Here is a 17469-nt window from a genome sequence, read left to right as displayed (position 1 = left end):
TCTGCAGTGATCATAATTCTTTACCCCAGCAGCCTAAGCCTTAAATAGCGTACTGTAGTTAAGATGTAGCCAAATAATTTGATGACCCTTTTCTAAACTAAAATGTAAATACAAAATTACTGACTATGAGCCTTCTCAAAGAGGAAGGTTTTAAGGTCTAGTCTTAAAAGTAGAGAGGGAGTCAGCCTCCCCTGGACAGGGAGCTGGTTTCACAGCTGGGGGGCCTCTATTTAATTGGCAGCCCCAGGACCAGGTCCAGCCCCTGAGGAATCTCCTGAGAGTGTACTGTAGTAGCTCATACTGTCAGGGTTTCTGGGTTGTGTCGGTCGTTGTGCTGCAGGGGGTGGTGTGGGGAACAATTGGTGGCAGCTGGCACTGCTGGCGGGCGCACCTGTAGGCAATTTACATCGTGCTGCCTATTTAAGCTGGTTGCACCTGCCTGTCAGTGCCAGGGTGTTCTGCTTGTCTTGTGAGGGTGTTCTGTTCGTCTTGTCAGGGTGTTTGTTTGTCTCCCTCGTCGTGTGCTCCTGCTCTGTGTCTCCTGGAGGGCCGCTCCAGCTTCGTGTCTCCTGGAGGGCCGCTCCAGCTTCGTGTCTCCTGGAGGGCCGCCCCTGTTCCCTGCGCCCTGGAGGGCCGCCCCTGTTCCCTGCGCCCTGGAGGGCCGCCCCTGTTCCCTGCGCCCTCCACAGCCCTGGAGGGCTACCCTCGTGTCCCTCGTGTGCTCCGCAGCCCTGGAGGGCTGCCTTCATGTTCCTCGTGTGCTCCGTGTTCCTCGTGTTCTTTGTGTGCCCCCTCCCCCCTGTAAATAAAGCTTGTTCGACCATTTTACCTCTGTGTCCTGGCCTGCGTTCAGGTCCTGATCACCCAGTCCGTGACACATACAGCAAATGACAATTGCTAATTGAACATTATATTGTGCAGGAAGTATGGACATCTGTTGGATGCTGGACATATATTTTGTCCAGCATATTTTGAGGGGCCGCACATGAATAATCAAAAGTTGGCATTGGTGACCTAGTGCAAATGTCTGACCGCTCTGACTTGTTTCTTTTAGGCATGAAGGTTGGCTTACTAAATAATTCTTACATTAAAAAATGAAAGATTGACTCAGAATACAGGCTGTTCATCAATGAATGGGTGGAAACGTATGCATTTATTGCTGTTAATGCAAATCCTATGTGCTTAATCTGCAATGAGCACTTCACCGCGCGTAAAGTGTAATTTTGAGACAGAATAATTTGTCGTGAGACAGAGTAATTTGAGACAACACATGCTATCTTTAACATATCTTTCCCTCCTGACTCTGTCGTTTGGAGGCAGAAGATATCAGCGATTGCATTTTATTATGAGCAAAGACATTGCATAATGTTTCACGCTTTAAAAATAATAAAGCATTTTGAAAAATAAGGATGTTGTCCACGTAAATAAAAGGATCGCTTTAACGTGTCACTGATGAAGTGCCTGGAAGACTGCAGGGGAATTGGTAAGTCCAAAAGGCATTACCAGGTAGTCATAATGTCCAGAAAAGGTGTTGAAAGCCATCTTCACTGATTTCCCTCGCAAATCCTGACCAGACGATATTTGAAAACAGCTTTTGATCACAGTCAGATCTCTCAGCAAAGTAATCCTGAACATAATGCCTAAGTGTGATATTCCAAGAATGCAGAAAACTCAGGCAGACAGTAACAGACGGAGACTAAGTGAAAGAGAAGATATGGCAGTTTACCAGGACTGGGACATAACAGGCTGGTTCAGGAACATGTAAGGTCAGTGCCAAGAAATGAGTCCAAAAATCACTGCTGGAAGGTGTGACATGAGCACAAAACAATCTGGCAAAGCATGAGTGCCAGACTGGGGTTTAAATCGCTGGGGGCGAATAGCTGTGCCAGATTGCGCTGACGAGCAGAGAAAAGACATAGGTGTGCTAGTGGGTGCTGATTGAGACTGGAGCAGACTGTGACACTGGGCTCTTCTTGAGACAAGTCTTTTAAACTCACCTCACAGAACTTAAAAAGCAGATCTGCAGTCTCTCAAATTTGGTCACATTGGTGGTTTTGTCTCTTGCTGAAGCATTACTTCACCACCCTGCACAAAGAGACAATCATATAAGTGACCGTCAAATCAGGACCACATGAATGCAAAAAGAAACGGGACACAACAACAATGGGAATGAAATTGAAGATATTTTATTTCAAGGAATACCCCATGGATTAAACTAAATGAAAAACAGTGTGTACAATTAGTGTTTGGAGGTGTGGGTGGATGCATGTGGATGTGTATGTGTGTCATCTTAAATGGATTAAAGCCAAAATCCAAACAAAAATAGGAGCTGCTCCAGGCAGGAGGCAGAGAGAGATAAGGGAACGTAAGTGAGGCTTTTCAAAACTACCCTGGAACACAGGGGACAGGTCAAAGCTCACTCTGAGCTCCACCCACCTCAACAGGTAAACAAAAAGCAAAGGGACAATGGAGTCATCAGTGCACCAACACACACACCCATGCACACACATAGGCTACTAGAGCCAGTGCTTAACTGGTTCCAGCCTAGTCCCTCCAAGACCCAGTTTGATTTTCCATCGGGCAACAGCCAAACGGAGCCGTCAGACCCACATCATTACGTCAGGGTAAAACGTGATCTCGTGGCTGAATATGTGCTGGAATATAATGGTTCTAGTTTTAAAAATGAAGGTTCATAATTTTTGCCGTTAGGGTTTTTGGTCTGTAACCCTGCTCATGTAACTGGTGGAACTCTGCGTTGTGTTAGAAAAGAGACTCTTGTGTCCAGGACTTCCTTTTATTCTGGCAGGAACAAATAATAACACGAATAAACAGTTAGCAGCCCGCTTCAGTTCCTCTCCCACGAGAGTATAGTGCAAAAGGGGCCATAGAACTAGTCACATACCTGGCAGCAACAAATAATAACACGAATAAACAGTTAGCAGCCCGCTTCAGTTCCTAAACACAGACAAGGCGGGAAGACGTACATTAGCGAGACTCGTCATGGCAAGTAAGCTAGCGGTCAACGCTGTCTAAACATCATGTTTAAGTTCTGGTACGTTTCTATTGTATTTCTAACATGAATAAACAAACACATTAAACAATCAATTAGAATACATAAATGGATGAACACAGAACCAAACGTAACTAATCTGAACTGACATGATGGAAAATGAGACATCCACCTCTCCCACAAGAGTGATGTGCAAAAGGGGAGAGGCGGAGGGATTGCCATCACTTTTATAGGGGCACCACAGAAGAAGAAATGAAGGATGGGGTTCCCAAACCCATCACTAAAGAATTCTGGGGAATTCTGTATTTCTGACAGCTGAGCATGCAACAGACCATATTTTGTGTAATTAACGCTTTATAACGCTTTATAACACAAAGGCCCTGTTACACTCACATGACTCACCACGTCATTAGATCTTAGCTCACCAAGGCGACAACAACTGCCTTGGTGTGAACGTTGACCTTTTTGGAGGCTTCCCGATTGTAAACATTTAAAAGCAAACTTCCGTCTTTATAGCGCCACTGCTTTGATTTCTGTAGCCCCACTCAGAGGGAAGGCTGCGTGTTGTTTGCTCTTTCTTAACTCATACTGGCTGATATTGCGTTTTAAAAAAAACAACCTAATATTTCGCGGATCAGTTGGTTTGTGCACGTTTGTCTTCGCTGTCCCGGAATCTGCGTCTGTGAGTGTCCCACCTCGGCGACAATGGACGGGTGAGACTGAGCCGCATCACAGAATGCGTTTGTTTGAGCGAAACATTGCGGCCTGATTTCATTCAATGCTGGGAGGGTTGATTTAATAAATTGCTAATTTTTTAAACATTGTGCAGAACAGCAAGCAGCCATTACTTAATATTATTGCTGAATACTGAAGATTATGATCTCTTGGGCCACCGTACTGGTTTACTGAATGCTGTCGGTGGTGGTAATTTGCATTGTTAAAGGCTTGTGGATAATCCCAGTCACCATGAGATGTTGGGTGTAAATGTTTGTGAAACTTTCTGAAGAGGAATCTCAGGACAATGAAGTATGGAGATGGCAACCAGTGTTGTGAGTTTGGCTCAGGATGATGCTTTAAATTGGTATGAGTTTACAGAGAGAGTCCTGACTTATCTGTGCAGACCTGCTACTCTGAAGCATTATAAGGCGGCTATGGTGCTCAGTGGGGCTGGCGATGCTCTTGGATACAGAAACGAACTGTGGGAGTTCAATGTGTCTGGACCTGCTATCCATCAGGTTAGTAAAGGATCAGTAGATAAATATATAGCTATAGAAAATAAATGCTCAGTTGGTCCTAATATTTGACATGTTCATCCTGTAATTATAGCTGTTTCAACTCACAGTGTGAAGCTCTAAACATCATGACAATTATGACTTGTCTCTTAGGAGGTTAAGGAGCTTGGTGGCTTGAAGAACATCAGGGTTGAACTTCCTGACTGGCCTGTAAGTGACGACACAGTGCTGCATTTGGCAACGGCTGAAGGCCTTGCAACAGGTGAGGTCAAAATGAAAGAGGACCCATTCAATCTCTCCCGTTTGGTTCTTTGCTCATTTCATTTCAAGCAAGGAACATTATTGGACTGATTTGCTCATCAGAGCGCCCCCCCCCAACAGACACCCAGGGTAAACCAAATTAAGCCTTGATTTAAATCTTCTCCTTTGCTCTGAATGAGGGGGGATGATGGCAGAATTGCTACTTGACCTTTATTGAGATTTGAACAGCAAGAGCTGTTAACAGATATGTGACATGATGTTTGGCATTTAGACAGAACTTCTCCCTTCTAGGGAAGACTGGGGAGGAGCTCCTGCATGAAGTTGCTGCTCGATATATTGAGGGAATGAAAGACATGGACGGAAGAGCTCCGGGGAACTCAACTATTTGGGGTGAGAAAATTAACGTTCCTGTCACCATTTATTTAGAGCAGTTGTAGATAATATGGCTTTGAATATTTTTTTTTAGGTGTCTCTCAGCTTAAGCCAGGAGAGGAAGGAGGATACAGAGTGCCTTACAATGTTCGTGGAGGTGGTTGTGGAGCAGCAATGAGGTCCATGTGCATTGGTCTTAGGTAGGAGATCAGCATAAAACTCAAAAATATAAACATTTGTTTTGCTTTTCAGGGTTCAGTTTGGTTATTAATGTCCAAAAACTAATTTAAAAGATTTGATGCTTAAAAATGTAATTTCCCATCAAATTCCAAAGATATCCAAAACCCAACCAGTTGTTGTCATTGGTGGCGGTTGCCGTGGAGACTGGCAGAATGACCCATCCTCACCCCACTGGTTTCCTGGGTGCAGTGGCATCAGCTCTTTTTACTGCATACGCTGTCCAGAGGCGGCCAGTGACCACATGGGGCTTGGGCCTGATCAAGGAGGCCCTCCCGGTGGCTCAGAACTTTGTTCAAGGTCAAGGCTTCGCTGTGGCTGAGACGGAGAGAGACTGGGGCTACTTTGGTAATAAGTGGCAGTGGTAAGAGTGGCTCTGTCCATTTAAATTAAATAACATTTTATTCTCTGGGTTAATCCATAATGTCAGTTGACTTGAAAAAATGGTATCAGGTGTCACATGTGTTCTGGTAAGAGGATGTGGCCTTCTTGTTCTTTATGTCCACAGGTACCTCAATCTAAGAGGGATTTCTAATGGGAGAGGGCCAGTGATTTGGCCTGCAAATTATGGTCCAGCTGAGAGAGATCAGGTCTACGAGACCTTTAGTCTGTCAGGTTGGGCTGGGTGCTGTGGCCATGATGCCCCCATGATCGCTTTGGATGCCCTGTTGGGGGCAGGCTCAGACTGGGAGGAGTTGATGAGCAGAGCAGCCTTTCATGGAGGTAATGAAATGACCAAGTAAAATAATGAAGTGGTTCCTCTTGAGCGTTTAAAGGGTTTGTAGGTTGTTTAATCCATGTCTCACAACATATAACATGTTTTTAGCATCTTGTAGTTGCTGACTCAACTAACTTCCTTTCAGATCATATCACACGTAAAATGAGAGCATCCATGTCCCAGTTCCAAGTGGCTTTTTTTAAAATCAGTGATGGAAAGTGAACTGAATATACATTTATCATATCAACTCCTCCACCGTATTCAGTAAGAAATGCGTAAATGACAACGTGACCAAGAGAAACTAATGAAGGATATGAACCCGTCAGTCATTCATTAATATTTAAGCAAAATAATAAATGCTAGCATTCTCATTTCCAGTGAGTGTGAGAAGACAAAAACAAAGAAAGGATCAAAGGTTCAAAACAGGCAACTGAGGCCTGAAGAGCCAGTGCTGCTCTTCTACAGGTCGCCTCCTGTGAGATTACACTAAAAATGCTTCTAATGGCCATCAGTAGTGGCAAACATTTTAATGGAGACTTTCTACTTTATGCAGTTCTTTATTAAATTCTGTAGCAGATATAAAAGCGCCATCTGATATCTGACATGATCAAGGACACAGGTTTAAGGCTGAGCAGTTCCACCTCTTTGTCTTCCTAATGTTGGCTTCATCTCCACCTTCTGTTTAGGGGACAGTGACAGTACAGCTGTAATTGCTTGCTGCTTATGGGGTCTCCTCTATGGCTTCCAAGGGGTCCCTGAAGGCAACTATTCCAAGCTGGAGTACCGGAATCGATTGGAGAAGAGTGCAGAACAACTGTACGCTCTGTCGCACTGAGAGAGCTGCCAGTTACATCAACAGACTGGCCATTCTGGGAGAAATCTAGAAAGATCCTTATTTAGAGGTAGTTGTAGCTCCTAGTATGTAGGAAAAACTGTCCCACCAACCCAGAGAACCCTTTCACATCACGTACTCACATTAGCACTCTAATTAGTGTTTAGAAAGGTCCCCCTAGTGAAAACTTTTAAGTTTCCTTTTGACTAAACCGCTTAGGGATAATAAATCCTAGCTAATAAAGCTGGGATAGTGGAAATTTGAAAGTTCTACCCAACATGGTCGGCAATCCTTAAATTAACTGTGCTATTAATCTGAAAGAATTAATTCCCGCATCATTAGGAGGAAGAACACTTCAATGCTGTACACAGTAAAGCACAAGTACAATAAATTAAGCAAACAAAATGTTGTAGCTGAGTTGAAAACTTTATTTTTTTTTAGTTTCCTTTCGATTAAACCGCTTAGGGATAATAAATCCTAGCTAATAAAGCAAAGAGAGCACACTTTCCTGGGATAATTGCAATTTGAAAGTTTTTCTTAACATATTTGGCAATCCTTAAATTAACTGTGCTGTGAAAAATAAATTCCCATGTCTTTAGCAAAAATAATTCATGCTGTAGACAGAGCAAGCACAAGAAAAAATAAATTATGCAAACAAAACTTTGTAATTGAGTTGAAAATCATTTCTTTTAGAAATCTTTTTTTTGCTTTGCCATTTTTATTCACCTTTCTACAGGGGGCAGCCAGGGCATGGGGGTGTTATTTTTAACCTACAGGATGGAGTATTCTTTTTTTTTTTAATTGCTAAAAAAAAATTCCTCCTTTTCACTCCATTCCTTTTGTATTAATGTATTCCAGCGAGGCATTGAGGAGGACCCTAACCCTCCACATCAAGAAGAGACACATGAGGTGGACTGTGCATCTGATGACTACCTTTCTTATTTTTAAGGGAGAGCTCAGACATCCTACAGAGTAAACATTTTGGCCCTGGCTGTTCTTTTGGCCACTGCCCACAATTCATGACCACAGGTGAGGGTTGGACCCTAGAACAACTGAACAATCAAGAGCTTTATTTTTTTGGCTCAGGTCCTTCTACCATGTCCAAAGCAAAGTCCGCAATGCTGGTGACCCTGCACTGATCCATTCATGGATCTCTTGCTCCATTGTTCCCTCACATGTGAACAAGACCCCAACATACTTAAACTTCTCCTCTTGAGACAGGATCTTATACCCACCCCAGAGAGTGCTGTCCACCCTTTTCTGAGGCCACTAATATGGAGCCCCTCAATATCTAGGCTGCAGTTCAAAGTCCTTTCCATGGAGGTTACAAACAGAATTGGTGGCAAAGGGCATCTGGATACTTTGTGATTTGTGGTCATTGGTGCATGAAAAAACAAGGAAGAAAACATCCCTGAGAAGCACCTATGCTTATAGATGATTTTTTTTTTTTTTCAAAAGTACCCTGTCTGTTAAGATGCTGGTGATCGATAGGCAATGGCCATCCATGGGTAAATTGTCAAGAAGGGCAGTAGCAGACTGTTCCTGCTCAGGAGGCTGAGGTCTTTTGGGGTGCAGGGATCAGCCATCTTCTGTGGGATTGTCTGCTGGTCCAGGAGCATCACGGACAGGGACAGGAAGAGGATGGACAGACTGGTAACGATGGCCAGCTCTGTCCTGGGATGTCCCCTGGACTCGGTGGAGGTGGTGGGAAATGGGAGGATGATGGCTAAGCTGTCATCCATGTTGAACAACACGTCCCACCCCCTACAGGACACCCTGGCAGCACTGGGCAGCTCCTTCAGTGAGCGGCTGATCCACCCTCGCTGTGTGGAGGAGAGGTATCGCAGATCTTTCCTGCCGGCTGCTGTCAGACTGCACAACAAACATAACGCCCGCTAGCACAATCTGAATATTATATATTCTGATATGTATATTGTATTCACCCTCTGTACTATGTACAGGTATACAGAGGCCAAGTATCCATTTACCTGGATTATTGTAAATATACATCCTATTCTATTCGATTTTATCTTATTTTTCTCTGCGTGCTCCTGCTGTTGTTGCACTGTAAATTTCCCCGTGTGGGACAATAAAGGACCTGAATCTGAATCTGAGTCTGAATTATAGGGAATCCCGCAGAGGTACTGTGATGTATTTAACATGGGCCAGCATTTATTTTTCAAAAGATTGAGATAATAATAGTCCATAATCATTAATTCTGGTAATGGAGAATTTTATAGTGCCACACAGAGGATACAACTGCTAGACACATATGGACTGTAAGAGGTTTTGTTGGAGTGAGAAGTTTGTTTTTTTTCCTGTGATTTAACGGATGCCATTTACGTAGTTGAGAAGCAGCAAAGAGTCTCTCACTGTCCTCTACTTTTTTTAATTAAAGGCATGAATATAAGCCTGATTATATCTTTTACACTTTCTCAGGAGACCAACATGAAAATCTGGCAACTGAAAAAGGTTCACAGGCTGCCAGCATTTGATAATAGTTAAATAAGATTAATTACGTCTTGTCATATGTGCTTGAATTTCTGCCCTTTTTATTTTGCCACTGAAAATTCAATTATTTTATTTACCTGAATTAAGTGATTCTCTGCCCTTGTGTTTGGTGACTATGTATGTATGTATGTATGTATGTATGTATGTATGTATGTATGTAGGCTGTGGGGAGACGCCTCTGTGGGGAGACAGTGCAGCATATCACAGCAGGGCACAAGATGCTAGCAGGCAAGGCATACATGGAGCAGCAAAATCAGGTGGCTGGCATAGTCTACAAGAACATCTGCACTGAGTATGGACTGAAGGTCAGGGTCCAGGGTCCAGGTGGGAGACACCCCCGAAAGTGCTGGAGAACAAGCAGGCCAAGATCCTGTGGGACTTCCAGATCCAGACTGACAAGATGGTGGTGGCCAACCAGCCTGACATTGTGGTGGTGGATAAACAACAGAAACCAGTGGTGGTGATAGATGTAGCAATCCCAAGTGATAGCAACATCAGGAAGAAGGAACAAAAGAAGCTGGAGAAGTACCATGGGCTGAAGGAGGAGATGGAGAGAATGTGGGGCATGAAGGCAACAGTGGTCCCAGTGGTGATCGGGACACTAGGGGCAGTAACACCCAAGCTGAGTAGATGGCTCCAACAGATACCAGGAACCACATCAGAGATCTCTGTCCAGAAGAGCGCAGTCCTAGGAACAGCTAAGATCCTGCACAGAACCCTCAGATTCCCAGGCCTCTGGTAGAGGACCCGAGTCTGAAGGAAGGAGGCACTGCCCAGGAGGGCGAGGAAGAGATTTTAAAAAATATATATATATACACCAACAACATTAAGCAAATAAAATTTGGCATAACTAATGCTTTTAAAAACTGCTAATCACAGTCATAGTCTGTTAAAGTAGGTTTTGCCCTCCTTGTCCCGGACATGTCCTCTTTTTGAGACCTAAAAATGTGTCCATGTGACATTTCCAAATCCTCTGGGATTTAATCCTGCTAGACACCCAAAGGTGTTCACATTGGACGGGAGTTACCTTCTCTGTGTCGTGTAGGTTGTCCCGATCCCCTTCAGAAACTCAAATCTGGTCACCCTCCGGTTGTCAATGGCGAAGTTTTGCTCGCCAAGCACAAGCCTTCTTTCGCTGGTGACATTTGGAGGCGTCTCCGTCGTGACTTCTAAAATTAATTTGACTCTCCGTCTTTATTTAGCGCCTCTGCTTTGGGTGTTGCGGTTCCTGTAGCCCACCTCAGAGGAAAAGCTGCGTGTTGTTTGCTCTTTCTGAGCTGATACTGCCTAAAAAAATCAACCTAATATTTCGCGGATCAGTTGGTTTGTGCACGTTTGTCTTCGCTGTCCCGGAATCTGCGTCTGTGAGTGTCCCACCTCGGCGACAATGGACGGGTGAGACTGAGCCGCATCACAGAATGCGTTTGCTTGAGCAAAACATTGCGGCCTGATTTCGTTCAATGCTGGGAGGGTTGATTTCAGCTCTGCTCAAAGGCTTGTTTTAATTTTTGAAACATTGTGCAGAACAGCAAGCAGCCATTACTGAATATTATTGCTGAATTCTGAAGATTATGATCTCTTGGGCCACCGTACTGGTTTACTGAATGCTGTCGGTGGTGGTAATTTGCATTGTTAAAGGCTTGTGGATAATCCCAGTTACCATGTGATGTTGGGTGTACACGTTTGTGAAACTTTCTGAAGAGGAATCTCAGGACAGTAAAGTATGGAGATGGCAACCAGTGTCGTAAGATTATGATCACTTTTCCTTAAAGTGACATTTGAAGAGACTTCATTGAGGATTTCTCTTAGATTACCCAGTTTGAGTTTGGCTCAGGATGATGCTTTAAATTGGTATGAGTTTACAGAGAGTCCTGACTTATCTGTGCAGACCTGCTACTCTGGAGCATTATAAGGCAGCTATGGTGCTCAGTGGGGCTGGCGATGCTCTTGGATACAGAAACAAACTGTGGGAGTACAATGAGTCTGGACCTGCTATCCATCAGGTTAGTAAAGGATCAGTAGATAAATACAGCTAACAAATAATAACAATATAGTACAAAACACATATTCAAACATTTACTATACTATTAAGAGAGAACAATACAATATCCAAACATTGCAACAGGCCTGTCTATCAGTGTTGGCAGATATAAGTGTTGATAAGCCACATATTCAATTTTGTGGTGAAGGCCTTGAATGTTGTGAGCACTTTAACCTCCTCTGGTGCTGAGTTCTACTCACTAGCACTCCTCACTGACCAAGCCGACTTACTGAAAGTGCTCCTGCACAGAGGAATGTAACAGTCACCTCTTACGGAGCCTCGAGTGAGCCACTCAGAGGAGTTTCTTTGGATGATGAACTCTGCAAGAGGATCTGGAGCCAAATCATGTTGTATTTTATAAATCAAATTTAAATCTGCAAATTTAAATCTTTAAACTGTCCTAGTTTAAAAGACTGCATTTTTAAAAGAATTGCAGTGATGATAGCGCCTAGGTTTTTTTAAATCCATAACTTTAATTACTTGTTTCTACAAGATTTCCAATGGTTTTTTTGCACTCTGACCAGCCTGGGACCAACTAATGAGGCAATAGCTGAAGTGGCTAAGCTCATTGAATGCGAGTACATTTTTGCGGCTTCAGTTAACATTTCCGTTCGAATTGCACGAAAATTTGCAAGCGTTAGCTTTATTTTTTTCCACACAATTTGAGAATATGGGCTTTAGAGGAAAGCTCTTCACATCCTGACAACTGTGACTTGTCTCTTAGGAGGTTAAGGAGCTGGGTGGCTTGAAGAACATCAGGGTTGAACTTCCTGACTGGCCTGTAAGTGACGTCAGGGTAAAACGTGATCTCGTGGCTGAATATGTGCTGGAATATAATGGTTCTAGTTTTAAAAATGAAGGTTCATAATTTTTGCCGTTAGGGTTTTTGGTCTGTAACCCTGCTCATGTAACTGGTGGAACTCTGCGTTGTGTTAGAAAAGAGACTCTCGTGTCCAGGACTTCCTTTTATTCTGGCAGGAACAAATAATAACACGAATAAACAGTTAGCAGCCCGCTTCAGTTCCTCTCCCACGAGAGTATAGTGCAAAAGGGGCCATAGAACTAGTCACATACCTGGCAGCAACAAATAATAACACGAATAAACAGTTAGCAGCCCGCTTCAGTTCCTAAACACAGACAAGGCGGGAAGACGTACATTAGCGAGACTCGTCATGGCAAGTAAGCTAGCGGTCAACGCTGTCTAAACATCATGTTTAAGTTCTGGTACGTTTCTATTGTATTTCTAACATGAATAAACAAACACATTAAACAATCAATTAGAATACATAAATGGATGAACACAGAACCAAACGTAACTAATCTGAACTGACATGATGGAAAATGAGACATCCACCTCTCCCACGAGTGATGTGCAAAAGGGGAGAGGCGGAGGGATCGCCATCACTTTTATAGGGGCACCACAGAAGAAGAAATGAAGGACGGGGTTCCCAAACCCATCACTAAAGAATTCTGGGGAATTCTGTATTTCTGACAGCTGAGCATGCAACAGACCATATTTTGTGTAATTAACGCTTTATAACGCTTTATAACACAAAGGCCCTGTTACACTCACATGACTCACCACGTCATTAGATCTTAGCTCTGGCCTCTGTTTAGCCCAGCTCAAAGTTGTTGCTCGTTGTTTGGAACCAGTTTGAAACTATTTTCGCTGGTGTCACGTTAAAAAAACAAGAACCGGAGTAAGTCAGTCTCTGGACTAACTGAAAACTGCATAATCACAGTCTCCGGCAATACAACCATTTTTGGTTTCGGTTTTGCTTTTGACAGTAAATGGTTAAGCTTTCATTTGCTGGCGACAAAAAACTGAAGTGCGTCACTTCTCATTGAGTTTAAAAAGGCGACAACAACTGCCTTGGTGTGAACGTGGACCTTTTTGGAGGCTTCCCGATCGTAAACTTTTAAAAGCAAACTTCCGTCTTTATAGCGCCACTGCTTTGATTTCTGTAGCCCCACTCAGAGGGAAGGCTGCGTGTTGTTTGCTCTTTCTTAACTCATACTGGCTGATATTGCGTTTTAAAAAAACAACCTAATATTTCGCGGATCAGTTGGTTTGTGCACGTTTGTCTTCGCTGTCCCGGAATCTGCGTCTGTGAGTGTCCCACCTCGGCGACAATGGACGGGTGAGACTGAGCCGCATCACAGAATGCGTTTGCTTGAGCGCGAAACATTGCGGCCCTATTCGTTCAATGCTGGGAGGGTTTGATTTAATAAATTGCTAATTTTTTTAAACATTGTGCAGAACAGCAAGCAGCCATTACTTAATATTATTGCTGAATACTGAAGATTATGATCTCTTGGGCCACCGTACTGGTTTACTGAATGCTGTCGGTGGTGGTAATTTGCATTGTTAAAGGCTTGTGGATAATCCCAGTTACCATGTGATGTTGGGTGTAAATGTTTGTGAAACTTTCTGAAGAGGAATCTCAGGCCAATGAAGTATGGAGATGGCAACCAGTGTTGTGAGTTTGGCTCAGGATGATGCTTTAAATTGGTATGAGTTTACAGACAGAGTCCTGACTTATCTGTGCAGACCTGCTACTCTGGAGCATTATAAGGCGGCTATGGTGCTCAGTGGGGCTGGCGATGCTCTTGGATACAGAAACAAACTGTGGGAGTTCAATATGTCTGGACCTGCTATCCATCAGGTTAGTAAAGGATCAGTAGATAAATATATAGCTATAGAAAATAAATGCTCAGTTGGTCCTAATATTTGACATGTTCATCCTGTAATTATAGCTGTTTCAACTCACAGTGTGAAGCTCTAAACATCATGACAATTATGACTTGTCTCTTAGGAGGTTAAGGAGCTTGGTGGCTTGAAGAACATCAGGGTTGAACTTCCTGACTGGCCTGTAAGTGACGACACAGTGCTGCATTTGGCAACGGCTGAAGGCCTTGCAACAGGTGAGGTCAAAATGAAAGAGGACCCATTCAATCTCTCCCGTTTGGTTCTTTGCTCATTTCATTTCAAGCAAGGAACATTATTGGACTGATTTGCTCATCAGAGCACCCCAACAGACACCCAGGGTAAACCAAATTAAGCCTTGATTTAATCTTCTCCTTTGCTCTGAATGAGCAAAGAATGCTTTGGATGATGGCAGAATTGCTACTTGACCTTTATTGAGATTTGAACAGCAAGAGCTGTTAACAGATATGTGACATGATGTTTGGCATTTAGACAGAACTTCTCCCTTCTAGGGAAGACTGGGGAGGAGCCTGCATGAAGTTGCTGCCCGATATGTTGAGGGAATGAAAGACATGGACGGAAGAGCTCCGGGGAACTCAACTATTTGGGGTGAGAAAATTAACGTTCCTGTCACCATTTATTTAGAGCAGTTGTAGATAATATGGCTTTGAATATTTTTTTTTAGGTGTCTCTCAGCTTAAGCCTGGAGAGGAAGGAGGATACAGAGTGCCTTACAATGTTCGTGGAGGTGGTTGTGGAGCAGCAATGAGGTCCATGTGCATTGGTCTTAGGTAGGAGATCAGCATAAAACTCAAAAATATAAACAATTTGTTTTGCTTTTCAGGGTTCAGTTTGGTTATTAATGTCCAAAAACTAATTTAAAAGATTTGATGCTTAAAAATTTCCCATCAAATTCCAAAGATATCCAAAACCCGACCAGTTGTTGTCATTGGTGGCAGTTGCCGTGGAGACTGGCAGAATGACCCATCCTCACCCCACTGGTTTCCTGGGTGCAGTGGCATCAGCTCTTTTTACTGCATACGCTGTCCAGAGGCGGCCAGTGACCACATGGGGCTTGGGCCTGATCAAGGAGGCCCTCCCGGTGGCTCAGAACTTTGTTCAAGGTCAAGGCTTCGCTGTGGCTGAGACGGAGAGAGACTGGGGCTACTTTGGTGATAAGTGGCAGTGGTAAGAGTGGCTCTGTCCATTTAAATTAAATAACATTTTATTCTCTGGGTTAATCCATAATGTCAGTTGACTTGAAAAAATGGTATCAGGTGTCACATGTGTTCTGGTAAGAGGATGTGGCCTTCTCGTTCTTTATGTCCACAGGTACCTCAATCTAAGAGGGATTTCTAATGGGAGAGGGCCAGTGATTTGGCCTGCGAATTATGGTCCAGCTGAGAGAGATAAGGTCTACAAGACCTTTAGTCTGTCAGGTTGGGCTGGGTGCTGTGGCCATGATGCCCCCATGATCGCTTTGGATGCCCTGTTGGGGGCAGGCTCAGACTGGGAGGAGTTGATGAGCAGAGCAGCCTTTCATGGAGGTAATGAAATGACCAAGTAAAATAATGAAGTGGTTCCTCTTGAGCGTTTAAAGGGTTTGTAGGTTGTTTAATCCATGTCTCACAACATATAACATGTTTTTAGCATCTTGTAGTTGCTGACTCAACTAACTTCCTTTTAGATCATATCACACATAAAATGAGAGCATCCATGTCCCAGTTCCAAGTGGCTTTTTTTAAAATCAGTGATGGAAAGTGAACTGAATATACATTTATCATATCAACTCCTCCACCGTATTCAGTAAGAAATGCGTAAATGACAACGTGACCCAGAGAAACTAATGAAGGATATGAACCCGTCAGTCATTCATTAATATTTAAGCAAAATAATAAATGCTAGCATTCTCATTTCCAGTGAGGGTGAGAAGACAAAAACAAAGCAAGGATCAAAGGTTCAAAACAGGCACTGAGGTCTGAAGAGCCAGTCAGTAGTGGCAAACATTTTAATGGAGACTTTCTACTTCATGCAGTTCTTTATTAAATTCTGTAGCAGATATAAAAGCGCCACCTGATATCTGACATGATCAAGGACACAGGTTTAAGGCTGAGCAGTTACACCTCTTTGTCTTCCTAATGTTGGCTTCATCTCCACCTTCTGTTTAGGGGACAGTGACAGTACAGCTGTAATTGCTTGCTGCTTATGGGGTCTCCTCTATGGCTTCCAAGGGGTCCCTAAAGGCAACTATTCCAAGCTGGAGTACCGGAATCGATTGGAGAAGAGTGCAGAACAACTGTACGCTCTGTCGCACTGAGAGAGCTGCCAGTTACATCAACAGACTGGCCATTCTGGGAGAAATCTAGAAAGATCCTTATTTAGAGGTAGTTGTAGCTCCTAGTATGTAGGAAAAACTGTCCCACCAACCCAGAGAACCCTTTCACATCGCGTACTCACATTAGCACTCTAATTAGTGTTTAGAAAGGTCCCCCTAGTGAAAACTAAGTTTCCTTTTGACTAAACCGCTTAGGGATAATAAATCCTAGCTAATAAAGCTGGGATAGTGGAAATTTGAAAGTTCTACCCAACATGGTCGGCAATCCTTAAATTAACTGTGCTATTATTATCTGAAAGAATTAATTCCCGCATCATTAGGAGGAAGAACACGTCAATGCTGTACACAGTAAAGCACAAGAAACAATAAATTAAGCAAACAAAATGTTGTAGCTGAGTTGAAAACTAATTTTTTTAGTTTCCTTTCGACTAAACCACTTAGGGATAATAAATCCTCCTAGCTAATAAAGCAAAGAGAGCACACTTTCCTGGGATAATTGCAATTTGAAAGTTTTCTTAACATATTTGGCAATCCTTAAATTAACTGTGCTGTAAAAAATACATTCCCATGTCTTTAGCAAGAATAATTCATGCTGTAGACAGAGCAAGCACAAGAAAAATAAATTATGCAAACAAAACTTTGTAATTGAGTTGAAAATCATTTCTTTAGAAATCTTTTTTTGCTTTGCCATTTTTATTCACCTTTCTACAGGGGGCAGCCAGGGCATGGGGGTGTTATTTTAACCTACAGGATGGAGTATTCTTTTTTTTTTTAATTGCTAAAAAAAAATTCCTCCTTTTCACTCCATTCCTTTTGTATTAATGTATTCCAGCGAGGCATTGAGGAGGACCCTAACCCTCCACATCAAGAAGAGACACATGAGGTGGACTGTGCATCTGATGACTACCTTTCTTATTTTTAAGGGAGAGCTCAGACATCCTACAGAGTAAACATTTTGGCTCTGGCTGTTCTTTTGGCCCCCACAATTCATGACCACAGGTGAGGGTTGGACCCTAGAACAACTGAACAATCAAGAGCTTTATTTTTTTGGCTCAGGTCCTTCTACCATGTCCGAAGCAAAGTCCGCAATGCTGGTGACCCTGCACTGATCCATTCATGGATCTCTTGCTCCATTGTTCCCTCACATGTGAACAAGACCCCAACATACTTAAACTTCTCCTCTTGAGACAGGATCTTATACCCACCCCAGAGA

The 17469-nt window shown here is 43.2% G+C and overlaps 1 protein-coding gene, 2 long non-coding RNA genes and 1 pseudogene across 5 annotated transcripts; 3 read left to right on the top strand and 1 right to left on the bottom strand.

The window, feature by feature from the left end:
- Positions 1–504: 504 nt before the first annotated feature.
- Positions 505–10340, bottom strand: LOC130522369 (uncharacterized). Its single transcript, XR_008949608.1, has 2 exons — positions 10201–10340; positions 505–2085 (listed from the first exon to the last, which is right to left on the bottom strand). It is a non-coding gene; the product is annotated as an uncharacterized LOC130522369 (long non-coding RNA).
- Positions 3495–7322, top strand: LOC130522348 (ADP-ribosylhydrolase ARH1-like). Of its 3 annotated transcripts, none has more exons than XM_057026637.1 (8): positions 3495–3723; positions 4131–4245; positions 4396–4504; positions 4795–4893; positions 4970–5075; positions 5210–5476; positions 5621–5835; positions 6517–7322. In XM_057026637.1, the coding sequence occupies exons 1-8, from the start codon at positions 3716–3718 to the stop codon at positions 6663–6665; spliced, it is 1068 nt and encodes a 355-aa protein (XP_056882617.1). In that variant the 5' UTR covers positions 3495–3715; the 3' UTR covers positions 6666–7322. The 3 variants fall into 3 exon arrangements, with proteins under 3 accessions (XP_056882617.1, XP_056882607.1, XP_056882623.1); XM_057026627.1 differs by lacking the exon at positions 3495–3723 and adding an exon at positions 3980–4059; XM_057026643.1 differs by lacking the exon at positions 3495–3723 and adding an exon at positions 4017–4036.
- A 78-nt stretch (positions 10341–10418) lies between the features above and the next one.
- On the top strand, positions 10419–12009 carry LOC130522367 (uncharacterized). Its single transcript, XR_008949604.1, has 3 exons — positions 10419–10568; positions 11062–11176; positions 11939–12009. It is a non-coding gene; the product is annotated as an uncharacterized LOC130522367 (long non-coding RNA).
- A 1007-nt stretch (positions 12010–13016) lies between these two features.
- On the top strand, positions 13017–16640 carry LOC130522362 (ADP-ribosylhydrolase ARH1-like; annotated as a pseudogene).
- The last annotated feature ends 829 nt before the right edge of the window (positions 16641–17469 follow it).

Source organism: Takifugu flavidus, chromosome 1 (assembly GCF_003711565.1).
Source record: "Takifugu flavidus isolate HTHZ2018 chromosome 1, ASM371156v2, whole genome shotgun sequence".
Lineage (NCBI taxonomy): Eukaryota > Metazoa > Chordata > Actinopteri > Tetraodontiformes > Tetraodontidae > Takifugu > Takifugu flavidus.
Note: the sequence above shows the minus strand (reverse complement) of the source record. Positions and strands in the feature narration are given on the sequence as shown.